The sequence below is a fragment of the Primulina huaijiensis genome, chromosome 15 (genome assembly GCF_012295235.1).
Source record: "Primulina huaijiensis isolate GDHJ02 chromosome 15, ASM1229523v2, whole genome shotgun sequence".
Taxonomy (NCBI): Eukaryota; Viridiplantae; Streptophyta; class Magnoliopsida; order Lamiales; family Gesneriaceae; genus Primulina; species Primulina huaijiensis.
This window is the reverse complement of record NC_133320.1, coordinates 19,563,894-19,578,206: the sequence shown is the minus strand read 5'-3', so window position 1 is coordinate 19,578,206 and position 14,313 is coordinate 19,563,894. Positions and strand designations below refer to the sequence as shown.

The window sequence follows — 14,313 nt, the reverse complement described above, 5'->3', positions numbered from 1 at the left end:
CAAGTTAGCCTAAAAATCGGACACCCTATGTAAGACAATGAGGGAATTTCTTTCTTTGTGTGAGGACTGAGGATTGCTTACCATGCAAGAGAAAGTTTGATTAAAGGAACTTAGGGCAACAAAGAATTTCTTTCTTTGTGTGAGGATTGCTTACCATGTTCTACCATTTGCCTCAGCGATTTGACACATTTTTGGACACTTGGGGTTCGGAAGAGCCGAACTGGACTCTGGAAAATTCAAACCGTTACGTGTCAAGGTGAAATCAATGTGTCATGAGCCTCCATGGCTCTTTAGGTTGACGAAGAAATCATTGCATCGTTGATTGATGACCATGTCCATGTGATAGCGATTTGCGGTGCCCGAGGGGCTGGGTAGACAACCATGGCACAAAGAATTGTGAACATAGTGAGAAGAGAGAAATTATTTGACGATGTTGTGATGGTAGTTGTAAGTCAACAAATTGAAATGCTTAAAGTTCACGAAGAAATTGCTGAATTTTTAGGTTCGAAATTCAGTGAGAACACTCTGGTTGGTAGAGCAGCTAAATTATGTAACATGATACTATTTTCAAAGAAAAAACTCATAATATTTGACGACGTTTATGATAGCTTTAAGCTGGGAGCAGTAGGAGTTCCATTATGAGAGTGTGTTACCATGGGCAAATTACTTTTGACATCTTTTGCCTAAGAACGAATGCATAAGAAATTATTCCATTGGAGATCTTAACTGAAGAAGAAGCGTGGACACTTTTCAAACATAATGCCGATAGTTATGTATGTTGCTGCCACATTGGTAACTTGAGATAATAATATGAAAATAAAGTATAAAACTGGGCACCGAAATTTACGTAGAAAATCTCTAAAAATTATTTAGGTAAAAATCACGAGAAAAATGAAAATAATTTTACTATAATATTTTATGGTGTACAACCACTCATTATATTTTCAAAGAAAACAAACACTCTCTTAATACAGGAGAACAAACCCTCACAAAAATTATAGAACTAAGCAATCAATTGTACTCAAATGTTATAAGAAGAGAGAATGATCTCGATGCTGGATTGAGGGGAGGGGAACCCTAAACTAGAGCTCCTCAACGCGTTTCGTCCGTCTTCTTCTAACTTCATAAATGCTCAACACGTTTTGCCACCAACCTTCATAAACGTTTTCTTCCACCCACATTATTTTGCCGACAATGTGAAAGGTTCGGATTTACTCAAAACACAAAACATATTGAAGAAGAATGCCAAGGTTTGCCTGTTTCTCTTGTAACTGTTGGTAAAACTCTAAAAGATCAAAACATACATGTGGGGAGATATTCTATTTCTCAGTTGAGTAGATCAATTCCATTATATATTTTCCGGAAGTCATACGCTTTGTGTGATTGTACAATTTAGTTTTTTTTATAAATAATTATTGTTGAAGCTAAATTAATATTTAGATTACGAACAATTTGATCGAAAATATTTGTAATTATTTGTTATAAATTGTAAAATTATTTTATGGATAATGTGTGCTATTTTTTTTTTTAAAAAAAACTGATGATGTAATTTGTTTATGGGTAAGGATATTAGTGTAATTTTGGCATCTCGAGTTAAAGATGCTTGCATAAGAATGAATGTGCAGAAGATTATTCAGATGGATATCTTAACTAGAGAAGAAGCATGGACATTTTTCAAAGAGAAAGCTTGCGCCCTATAGCAAAAAAGGTTGTAGAAGAATGCAAAGGTTTGCCGGTTTCCCTTGGTAACTGTTGGTAAAGCACTAAAAGATCAAAACATACATGTATGGAGAGATTCTCTGTCTCAATTAAGTAGATCAATCCCAACAGATTTTCTAGAAGTCATAAAAGATGTATATAAGCCCCTGAAACTGAGTTATGATTTCTTGGAAAATGCAAGTGTGAAATCCCTTTTCTAGCTTTGTTGCTTGTTCCCAGAGGATTATGATATTTCTATTGAATAGTTGACTTGGTTTACCATCGGGTTAGGCATGCTTGAACAAATCAGGAATATTGAAGAAGGAAGAAACAAAATATATGGCTTTGTAGAAAAGCTTAAAGGTCGTTTTTTGTTGATCAATGGTAGTCAGGATTATTATGTAAAAATGCATGATGTTGTTCGTGATGTGGCCATCTTCATCGGTTCAAAAGAAAAGCATGGTTCTTTGAAAAGTCTAGAAGCATCCCCAATGGATTCCTCAAGCAAAGATTCATCTCATAACTGCAATCGAATGTCAATAGACATTTCAATTAAAAATGCCAAGCTTCCAATTGGGCCAGATTTTCCGAATCTTCGTCTCTTGATGATAATGAATTTTGCTGATAGTGAATCTTCTGAAGGATTTGATGCCAATGTTATATGTTTTATAGGAATGGAGAAGCTGAATGTCTTGTATTTTTCAAGCATAAATATTGTATCCTTGCCACAAACTCTGGATTTGCTACAACAACTTAGGACGTTGCACTTGGAGTATTGTAAGGTGGAAGACATCTTTGTTATTGGTGAGTTAACATGTTTGGAAATTCTGTGTGTCCAGCACTATGATAATATCAAAGAATTACCCGCACATATTGGGAGATCGAATCAACTAAGAGTATTAGAACTGAAGAGTTGCAAAAACCTCGAAAGAATAGTTGTAGGTGTCATATCAAGTCTGGTTGGGTTGGAGGAATTGAAGATTATTAAATGCTTTGATAAATGGGAGACAGAGAGAAATCAAAGTGATGAAAGGAATGCATGTCTATCAGAGCTCGAGTCTCTTCCCAATTTGGCTTGCTTGGAGATTGATATATCTGAGTGAAATTTCCCCCAAGAGATACGACTTTCACCATAGTTAGTAGGATATCGGATATGTTCTTGTGGCATTGGGTGGATTTTTGATGACTTGAAATATGAGAGGAATGTCTCACTGACTTTACCCGGAGACATTCCAGTAGCAAATTGGATTCGCCAACTAGTAAGGAGCACTCAGTCGCTGTTCTTAGATGGAGATGGTTCAAACATTTTTAATCTAGCTGAGACTAAAAGCCTAAGGAAGCTCAAATTTGTAAAGTGTTCGAGGGTGAAGAAATTGGTGAATACAGTGGATTGCAAATTCCCTGTTTTAGAGAACCTGGAATTGAGATGTCTTGAAGAGTTAGAAGAGATAATTGATGGTACAATTTCTGATATATCTAATTATTTCCAGAACCTAGAATCATTAACTGTTGAAAAGCTGCCTAAGTTGGCACATTTTTGGAGGAGTCTAAACCAGAATGTTTCCCTCTGCAACCTCAAATCCATACACATTGAATGTTGCCCCAATCTACAGTAGCTCTTCTCAGTGGAAACAGTAAGTAGTCTTGTACAACTTCAATGCCTCAAAGTTCTTGATTGTGACATGATCGAACAAGTGTTTTGGAATGAAATCGAAAGCAACGAAAATGCTTCTATTATTTTGTTACCAAAATTGAAGGAGCTGAGACTTTCCCATCTGCCAAACGTCACAGCTTTCTCTCGGGGAGTTGCAACCATAGAATGTCCTCAGTTAGCAATACTAGAAATCAGGTACTGCCCAAAACTCGTAACCAAGTTTGACGGGTGCCCAAATCTCAAAACAATGGAACTTTGTTCTTTCGATGGCCTAAGCCAGCTCCTCTCTTCATGCTGCATGAGAAAATGGAATACACAATTTCAAAGGCTTGAAATTGATAATTATGACGCCATAGAAGAAATATTTTGCGACAAAATCGAAGATGAAGGAAAACATCATGTCATATTCCCGGAATTAACTGCACTGCACCTACAGAGGTGTTCAATTTATTAAGTTTCCAAAACTAAAATGGATGAAGATTGGATATTTGTCGAGGCTCAATAGTTTCACACCAATGGATTCAGAATCCACTCATGACCATCATTCTCTTCATTTCTTTTGCAGTCAAAAGGTAACCCTTTTCAATATTATTATTTTTTATCTCCCAAAACAAACCCATATATTTACTTCAATCAAATGCACATTTCTATAAAAGTTTTCCATCATTTTTGGGATTAAAAAGAATATTTTGGTAACGAATGAGTGCCATTCAATATATATTTTCTTTGCAGGTTGAGATTCATGTCTTGAAGACACTGCACCTCATCGACTTGCAGGGTTCTATAAGCAACATCTGGTGCCGCAATATCTCAATCAGCTTTTTCTAGAATCTTGGTTGCTTGCATATATTTTGTGTCAATGGCATCAAGAACTTGATGAAATCTTCGATAGCTAAAAATCTTCTGAATCTCGATGAACTAAGGATAGAAAGATGCCAAGAGATGACTGAAGTGATCGAAGATGAGAAAGAAGTAGATGCTACATCACTATTTCCGAAGTTGGCGGCGCTCCATATTAGAAGCCTACATAAGTTGAGAAACTTTTGCCATTGGGAACATGCTTTTGAGTTTCCATCACTTATATTTGTTGAAATTGATGATTGTCCTCGGATGGAAACTTTCACTTTGGGCTTGCTAAGTACACCGAATTTATTCTGGTTTCGGATAGATGATGAAGTAGTTGAAATGAAAGGTTTGAACAATGGCATACACGATCATTTTATGAGCAAGGTTTGTTTTTTTTAATGAATATCCTATACTGTCTCATTACGAAAACAAATGTACTTCCCCTTCAAGTACTATCGACTTTTGATTTAGTGTATAATAATATTGTTTTGTGACGGCTACACCATTACTTGTCTTAGTTGAGCCATTTTTTGTGTGATGCATTAATTTAACAGAGCCAGGAAGGGATGTGGAATTGGAGTGTTCGTTTGAGGANATATACTCTTCTCACTTCATTAGAAGTTAAGCCAACTTCCACAACTACTATGTAAAACCCGGGATTTTGTAATATCGTGATCATATCAGTTTAANTTATATTCTTCTCACTTCATTAGAAGTTAAGCCAACTTCCACAACTACTAATAGTGGAATCTACCATAAACTCTTTTATAAGTGATACACTTGATCTTCATAAAACTACATTCGTCAAATTCAATCATTTGAACTTGACTAGCTCAAATTCAAGATTGTTTTTATATAAGTGTCAATAAAGCTTGTGGACACCTACTCTAACATATGCATGAGATATGGTCGATACTTCTGTTCCATTTCCAAGAGATTGTTTGATAAATGCACAGATAGTTTTTATAGATAAAGTAAATGACATAATTGAATAAAAGCATAAAATATTGTTAAAATAAAGATTGTTTTTATATAAGAGTCAATAAAGCTTGTGGACACTTAATCTAACATAAGCATGATATATGGTCGATACTTATGTTCGATTTACAAGAGATTGTTTGATCAATGCATGGATAGTATATATTTTGCACTTTAATCTTATAAATTTCTTGATGATCATGACGTATGACATTTGGTTAACTTTAATCGAGTTGTCTGATTAAATATATATTTATCCCCATGCCGTTGTCTATTTTTCTGATGATAAAAGTGTCGTCCCTATTTCCACTTTGCAATGCATGACTGAAAGCCATTGGAAAAGAATAAAAAAAGCACTGGAAATACTTTTCTTAAGCTTCACTATTATTGCTTATGCTCTTGTTTCTGATATTCAACTCTCTAATGAGTTGGTGAATTGCTGGGATCCAGACGTTTTTCTAAGAAACGACAATGTTCTTTGGCCACGAAGGCTCATGGAGAAACAAGCAAGGGAAAGACCGATATTTCTGAGGATCGAATAGGGAAATATCGTCGTCAAGGTATAACTGAATGCAACAGATTTTGCAGTTTTACTGGTCTTATTCATTTCCAGAGCTCTGCAAACTTTGGCTGAAACCACATCATTCTGAAGGAAAAGGTTCCAAGGATATTTCCGATGGAGGACTGAAATTCCATGCAAAGAAAAAGTATTGCTTTATCACTACATTTGATATATGTCACATTTTCTGTTAAGTTTACAAACATAGATTTATCTACTGAGTGCTCTTCAAAATTCTAGATGATAAAAGAAGAAATCTGGAATACTTTTCTATTTGGTCAATCCCCCTATCGCACTTTTTTTTAAAAAAAAAACCAATTTCTTGTTTCATCAACATTAATATTCATGCAATGACTTTGTAACGCCCAAGTGACATATTCATATTCTTGACTGGCTTACTGCATGATCAGCACTTGCAAATGCAGAATGATATGTTTTTTACATTGAAACTCTAGACCAAATTGTGATATAATACATTTGGTGCTCCAAACCATGCTACACTTTGCTCAAACAAACATCGTTTGCACAAATTATTAAAAATTAAACGTTTCAAACACCATGTATGAACAAAATACAATTAAATATTGATAAAACATTCGTTTCATCTATTTTTTTAAAAAATTTCGACAATAAATTGCATCTCAAGCATGATAAATGATTATGATATTATATATCTTAAATCAGCTCTTCCGATTTTGATTGTTGTCATATTATGAATTAATTCAAGTCGATTATGATGACGGATGGTGAAACCGAAATACTGGACCACACGAAGGAACGTTGGGAGGTGATAACCGATGATTGTTCGTGCAGTCATGCAAGTCATGCAGGTTCCATTTCTAACCTGCGTGCATTAAAATTTTCGATTAACTATTAGAAGTGTGTTTTGTAGACACACGTTTATGCTTAACTCATTTTCCATTCATTTTGGTCCACTTTGATACAGGTTAGGAAATGCGTTTTCTTTTTAACAAAATGAAAATTGTAAATATAGATAACACATGTTATAAATGAATGTATCGATTTATTTAACGAAGTCGTTGCAAAGGAAAGACAAATTGAACAACACAAAAACTCTTGTGACACGGTCTCACAGATCAATTTCGTGGGTCGAATATCTTATTTGGATCATCTATGAAAAAGTATTACTTTTTATGCTAAGATTATTATTTTTTATCGTGAATATCGATAGGATTGACCCGTCTCACAGATAATTAAAAATTCCTGAGATCGTCTCACAAAAAACGTACTCATTGAACAAGTGTATGCATTCCTCAACTTCTCTACCGAATTGATGATTTATAAATCAAATATCGTAAATGGAAAAACTTTGTAAATAAAAAATTCATTTTTTAAACATTTGCAAACATTATCTACCTTTGAATAAGTAGAACGTCGAGATGATGAGATATGTTTTGGAAGAATGAATAATAATAAGTCTAAAAGATTCTCGTATAAACAAATATATTGACCCCAAATATTTCTAAAATACAAGAATAAACGAGTCTCGTTAAATATTTTTCTTAAGGAGTTAAAGAAGAGCTTTGAGTGAAGAGATTTGAAGAGAAATTGAATAAAATTCAGAATCAACAAGTAAATCTATTTATAATATATAAATAGTAGTTAGCACAAGACCTCTAAAATAACTAACTATTACTTCACACTTAATCTATACTATATTTATTTAGTTTATGACAAAGTGTTAAGAAACTTTAAATTTTTTTTAGGTTCCACCAGATTGCATTTTGATTGATGAATTTGATTTGCATTGAGTTATTTGATTTCAGAAAATGATATCGACGGATGATTTTAATTAACATTCATCTTGAATGTATTTTGAATTGATTATAATTATTATTGAAATTATATAATTTGATATATAATGAATTTGAAATTCACTTTAATTTTTTTTTATCCGAACAAGTCAAGAAATTTGAAACCAGTGATTTTTTTAAATCTTTCAAATCCTCCTTGTTATAGCTAAATGGGCCAGCCCACAAAATAACCATTGGGCATTAGTCCAATCCCACTTTGTTTCTAATGGCCCACAAATATAAACAAAATCCAATTATCCATTTTCCAAGAGGAGCCAAATTCACAACGCGCGAAATCAATCGTCGGAAGCTCGATGTCCGCACACGATCGCGCGGTAGCTACGGTTCTGGTGCAGTTGTCGCTCACGGCTGACGGTGCGTTCCTCGGATTTGGCCTTGCTTACGTCGCGTTCCGCTGCGTCCGGAAGTTTTTGGTCACATCATCGGCAATCCGGAAAATTCGCCAATTGCCTTACTCGCAGATTTCGGATCTTCGGTCACTCTGTTCAGACGATAAAATTTCAGCAAATTCTTCTGAAAAAAGCGAAAATCATTCGAACAGTGAGGAGGGTGGAAATATAGTGATAGTTAGGGGTATCGTTGAGGCGCAATCTGCAGTGAAAGGGCAATGGACGAATCTTAGGGGTTACGCGAATGATGTGATTGTTTCCGAGGAGTCAGGAGAAAAAGGAGTTATATTAGAACAAACTCAAACTGTATGTTCTATTTTTTTTTTTTTTTTGTGTTTGTGTGTGTGTGTGTTTTTTACATCTTTGGTTTAATTTCTATATGACCTGATGTTGCTGTTGGCTCTTTAAAAGTTGTTTCAGCTTGAATTTCTTCAATATATAGGTTTCCTGAAACTTTAAATGAATCTGAAATTTTGGAGAATGGGAGGAAGAAAAAAGTTTTGAACTTCACCAATATTTGTATTTGGTGATATTATGTTGATGAATTATGTTGATGGAATTATTATTTGAATTACTAGAATGATGTGTTGGAAGTTGAATTGAAAGTTGATTTGGATGAAGATAAAATGATAATTTTGAGCTTTTGCAAGTTTAGATGGATTTGATGGTGCGGAAGCTTTGGAGCATTGGTATTGACGATACTGAGAGAATTGAGTTATAATACAAGAGTTTCTATTTTCCGAGTGATTATAGAAATATACAGAAGGTTATATGTGGAGTGCTGGCTTCATTTTGGATTTTGTAATAATCTTGAACGAGATATTGTTTCTGACAACCGCATGAAGCACATTAATAAGTTGTCTTTTTGGGTAATTATGACTCCATGAAAAACTCACGATTGGAACGTATTATACCATGATGCCAACTTCTATATGAGCATTGCTTAAGAACGACAGTCTACTTAAGTTTATACCCTCTGTAGCATTGAGCCAAACTTTTTCTTTTTTTCACTTTCTATTATTAATTGACTTATTTCTCTCATATTTTATTTCGAGAAGTATATATACAATGAATGGAGTGGAATACTTGGATGGACTTCAGATCTACGCTCTTTGCTTCCTAGATCCTGGAAAGAGAAAGGGACTTCCTCAATCAGAATGGTAACTTTTTAAGGTTTCATACATTTATTTGCACTTGATTTTGGGTGATAATATGATTTAATGTGAAATTTTGCAGTTATTGATGTTTTATTTTCTCGCTTTTTTATCTAAAATTTTTAAACTCATGGTTTCGCTATATCTGTATTTCAGTATTCTGACACAATTCAGCATCGTTAATGTTGATGTTGATCTGATGAATGACTGACATTTTCCCATCAGGTTCCCTTTGTTCTTGTTGAAGCAGGAAAAAGATCTGATTGTGTTTATGTCAATATGGAAGGTTCAAGACATCCATTACCGCTCATCACAGTCTATCGCCACGTGCATCCTATCAATGCTTTTCCTAGTACTTTTTTGCAGGCGCTTTTCGGGCATAAGTATCCTGTGCGTTCATTCTGAATATATGAATGTCCCATGCTAAAAAGTTTCTTGAGCTGCTTTTTTCTTATTTTTCCCTAAAATTTATTTATGTATCCTGCAGGTTGGTCTGCTAGACGAAGAGAAAATACTTCCTCTTGGAAAGGATGTAACAGTTGTTGGTACCTGCAGTTTTAGAGATGGGATTCCTGAGATCAAATCATGCAAAGACCTTCCTTATTTTATGTAAGGAAATTTTCTTAAAATTCATTTGATAGTTAAGATAATACACTTCAAGATTATCTTTGTTAAGAATTTTGTGGTAGGATTCGAGTAATATTTTTTGTGGTTCTCATGAGATATTTTAAATCACATACATTTGCATTTATTTTTGGGTTATTGTTACAATAACTGTGTATACTGAGAATATGGATATCCTATTTTATCGACCTTTTTTCTGAAAAAAGGTTGTTTGGCAATAAATTATGCGGGAAAATTATAAATTCTAATGCATTTTATGAAGGAAAATGTGTGAATCCATTTCATTAGTTGGTCCACTCATGCTGCCAGAGATTCTATATTGCTGCATTCTGGCTATTTCATGCTTGGAAATTGTAGTGAATTTGTTTAGTTAAACCAAGGAAATGTTCATTTGTGATACTTTATGTATTGGTTATTTTTAATAATGCTTCTGTGTGTTTATGGAACTGCAGCCGCATCAATCTTTTCTATGTTTTTTTGTTTCACTAAATCTAATATAGTGAGCTGACTGTTGCAAAGATTTATGTAGATCTGAAATGACCAAGGATCAGATGATATCAGATCTTTCCTTCAAAACTAAAGTGCTAATGTGGAGCGGATTTATATTTGGTTCCCTTGGAATATGCGTCCTTGCCTACTCTGTTGCAAGGTAAAATTAAGTAACCTAACCATTCCTTGTTAGAATTCAATACTTTCCCTAGAAAACATCATGATATGCTTGATATCCTTTGTCAGATGTTGGCATAAAGGGGAAAAGTTCATCCTTTCACTTTACCCTCCCTTGAACTGATTCCTTGATACTTACCTTCATCGTTATGCAGTGTGCTTCAAATAATCGGTGTTATGCTGACACCAAAGGCAACATTTGTACCATCTTTTTTTCCTTTATTTAGCTCGCTTAAGACTGATCGTGTTGATATTTAGTTAATTTTAATGAATATGAAAATGTGCGCACACCTTCACAGTTTTGGAGGGACAATTGATAGTTTAAGATGGGAGATGGACCCATTCATAACAACCTGAAGGTTACGAAATAGCACTTTTTCACGACGTCATTGTTTATTACACTGTTCAGAAACTGGATAAAGTGGAAAGCATGGAGACAACAGAGAGAAGCTCGACGGCAACGTGATGATATAGATGTTCCATCTCCAGTGGCTGCTGCAGAAGAAGAGTCTGCAGATGTCCCGGACGGTGAGCTATGTGTGATTTGCCTGACTAGAAGGCGTCGCTCAGCTTTTATCCCATGCGGTCATCTTGTATGTTGTCCACGTTGTGCTCTATCAGTCGAGCGTGAAGTATCACCCAAGTGTCCGGTATGCAGGCAATCAATCCGGAGTTCAGTAAGGATATACGATTCTTGAAAGAGATCATATATATTCATGAAAAAAGTCGAATACGTAGGACTTAGTTATTAGGCAAGGGATCTACATTTTCTGTTGTGTATTGTGGGACCATTGATATATCATGTAGCAAGCTATGCTGCAACCGCATTTTGTAAAACACATTATATGGCAGCTGAGCATTCGTCGAGGGTGAGTTTAAGCCGTTTATTAAACAGCTGAAACAACTAATCTAAGAACTCTAAACCTATATACCCATGAAATCTTGTTTAATTGTCGACAACTGATATCAAAATCTCAAATTTAGAATAAGACGATCGATGTTTGTACCAAATAATAAAATTATATCCCCTAGTTTAACAATTCTTGTACTCACATATATGCATGACACACTCGCTGATTGGATTTTGGTTTCAAAATCTGCACATTTTCACTGATCAATACCAACGGCATGGTATCCTTAATAAGGTTGATGGACCCAATACTTAGGCCTAGTATTATTAGATTGTCTAATTCAATAATATTTAAGATCTATCGGTTCATATTACACACACAGGTTTACAAGTATATCTAAGTTATTTATTACCATTTTCACCTATTTGTTCTTATATGTACATAGATTTTTTATTTTTATTTTTGACATGAGAACGGTCATTATCCTTCCGTGAACATTGGTAAACCTTTTGAAACACGTTAACCTGCAAATCACGCTAGCCAACTTCCAAATAAACCACGTTGTGCAAGAGTAATATGCGACATACTCTTTCGAGAGAAGAAGATGTTGGTAGAAGAATCGAACTTATGATCATTGACCAAACGTTCACATATTTAATCAATTCCGACACTCATCTGGAAGCTATTTGTTCATACTAGTTGGTTATTGAAGCAAAGATGATCGTGACAAACTATAATCTTTAAGTCCTTACCTAATAATTCTCTACTTTCAAATTTAAACGAATTTGTGATTAGACACCGAAAAGCTTGACCAAAGCCGACAAACGTCCAAGCGGACTTGGAAACTCATAAAAATATAATAATTCACTTAGGAGAAAAATGATACGAATTATTATAAAATAACGTACAAAGTGTCACGCCATTAAACCAAGTCTTGTTTTGACCAAATACGTGTGGTAAAGGGACCATGCTTCCTAAACTTTTTTCGAGTTTTTTACTTTTATTTTAGAAAAAAAAATTTCTTTTTTTCAAATTCCAATTGCAAAACCAAAAATTCTTGCGAATGGAATAATTTGACTACCTACTAAGATTATTTTTAATATCTTTTCATTAAAGGATCGGGACTATAGGAGTTGATTCACATTATTTTATTTGACTTTCTAAAGTTTATATTATCACGTCCCGAGACCGAGGTTAGTCGACACCGACGTTGTTTTACGACCACACAATTAAAAACAACAAGCCTCGTAGTACAGTATAAACCAAATTTGATTGATATTCAGCCTTGTTTCGAAATTAATACATGATTTGCACTGGATTTTGAATTTCATGTATTTATTGACTTAGAATTTTTTTTGAATACCATGTATTATTTAATATTTTCGAATTAATAATTTTTACAATAATACTATAATTGAAAAATAAATTCTTATACATGTCTATATTTTAAAATTACACTCTCAAAATTTTGGGTTATCACAATATGTTATGTTTTATCGAAATCAAATACTACCATATTTTTTTATTTTTAGGAAAATTTACATTTTTTGTATTTTATTTTTGTCTCATTACGATTTTGGTCATTCATATCTTCAAATTTTATTTATAAAAATTTTAATATTTTTTTTTATTGAGACTTCATTGATGTCACATCTAAAAAATTATTAAATTACAAAAAAAACAAATTAATATAATATACTATAACTAAAATTTCACAATATAAAATATCAAAAATACAATTTTCTCTTATTATTACTATTATTATTCTTCAAAATAAGCTTGATCCGTTCAAAAGGTTTGGTAAATAAGATGCACGTGTGGAGAGAAGAATATTGTGGGACGGCGCCGAAAAGCTTGTGGACATATCAATATTTTCTTGCACGGAAGCAAAGAAAAATCAAAGCTTTAATTAGGTGCCTTTTATTCTTTTAAGCCAAGAAAAGATGGAAAATTATTATAGCAAATCTATTCGTGAGATGGTTTCGTATATTTTTATTTGTGAATTGAGTCAAACATGTTCATATTTATAATAAAAAGTAATACTTTTGGCAAAAAAAAATAATACTTTTCATGAGTGACCCAAATAGAATATACGTCTCACAAAATTGATCCGTGAGACCGTTTCATATTTATTTTTTTTGAAAATATTAATACATGATCATTCACTCTTGGATCGACAAGGATGGTATCCCTTAAGTATAAGAATCATAAAATTCAATGCATAATTATATAATAAAAGCCAACTCGATCCATCTATCGAGTAGCGAGTTTGAGCTCGAGCTCGAGTATCTCGAACTCTGCTCGATAGCTTAGAATATTGTGTTTACGAAATATGTTCGTACATATTTTGCAAACTTATATAACGAGTTTAACTAATTGAGTTTGAGCTCATTAATTAATGTTGTCTGTCGTCTATGAAATTAATATTGATATTTTAATATATTTTTAGGAGGATGTGACTGAAATCAATTGTCACAACAAGCTTTTATCATTTATTCACCTATTAACGAGAAATTATCGAATTTAATTCATTATAATTTGTTAGAGTTCCCACATCCAAAAAAATTAAAAATAAAAAAAATATTATTTAAATAATTTCAAATGATTTTTTTATGCCTGAACAAAATGATCCCAAGTCAAACCTAAAATACATAAAAATCAAACAATTGCACACTAAGAAAAATCAAATATGCGAAAGATCATATATAAAATCAATAAATGGCTACTAATTTCNATATAAGGTGGTCCAGTTTTCAAACTTTGGAAATGCCAAACTAAAAGGATAGATAGAGCATCTGAATTAGCTTCTCAGGCAAGTATATTATGCTCTTTGTCACCTTTTGATCTTTCTTTTTAACTTTTCTTTTCTTCTTTCCTTATTTAGTTTTCAGACCAAATATGATGTAAATATACTTTGCTTCGTCTGTGCTTAACGATCCTTAACCTTTTTCTCTTCATCAAGACGACCCATATACATATAGGATCTAATATGAGCAACTCAATTCAATACGATCTGAATACTAGCTAGGAACTATGTGGATGCATGCTATATATATATA

General features: G+C 33.5%; 1 protein-coding gene and 1 pseudogene across 1 annotated transcript; both read left to right on the top strand.

Annotated features, from left to right (window-relative positions):
- Positions 1 to 1,663: 1,663 nt before the first annotated feature.
- Positions 1,664 to 4,792, top strand: LOC140959384 (probable disease resistance protein At4g27220; annotated as a pseudogene).
- Positions 4,793 to 7,813: 3,021 nt separating this feature from the next.
- LOC140960207 (E3 ubiquitin-protein ligase SPL2-like) lies at positions 7,814 to 11,289 on the top strand. Its single transcript, XM_073418377.1, has 6 exons — positions 7,814 to 8,265; positions 9,018 to 9,119; positions 9,339 to 9,503; positions 9,601 to 9,722; positions 10,267 to 10,386; positions 10,813 to 11,289. The coding sequence occupies exons 1-6, from the start codon at positions 7,864 to 7,866 to the stop codon at positions 11,099 to 11,101; spliced, it is 1,200 nt and encodes a 399-aa protein (XP_073274478.1). The 5' UTR covers positions 7,814 to 7,863; the 3' UTR covers positions 11,102 to 11,289.
- The last annotated feature ends 3,024 nt before the right edge of the window (positions 11,290 to 14,313 follow it).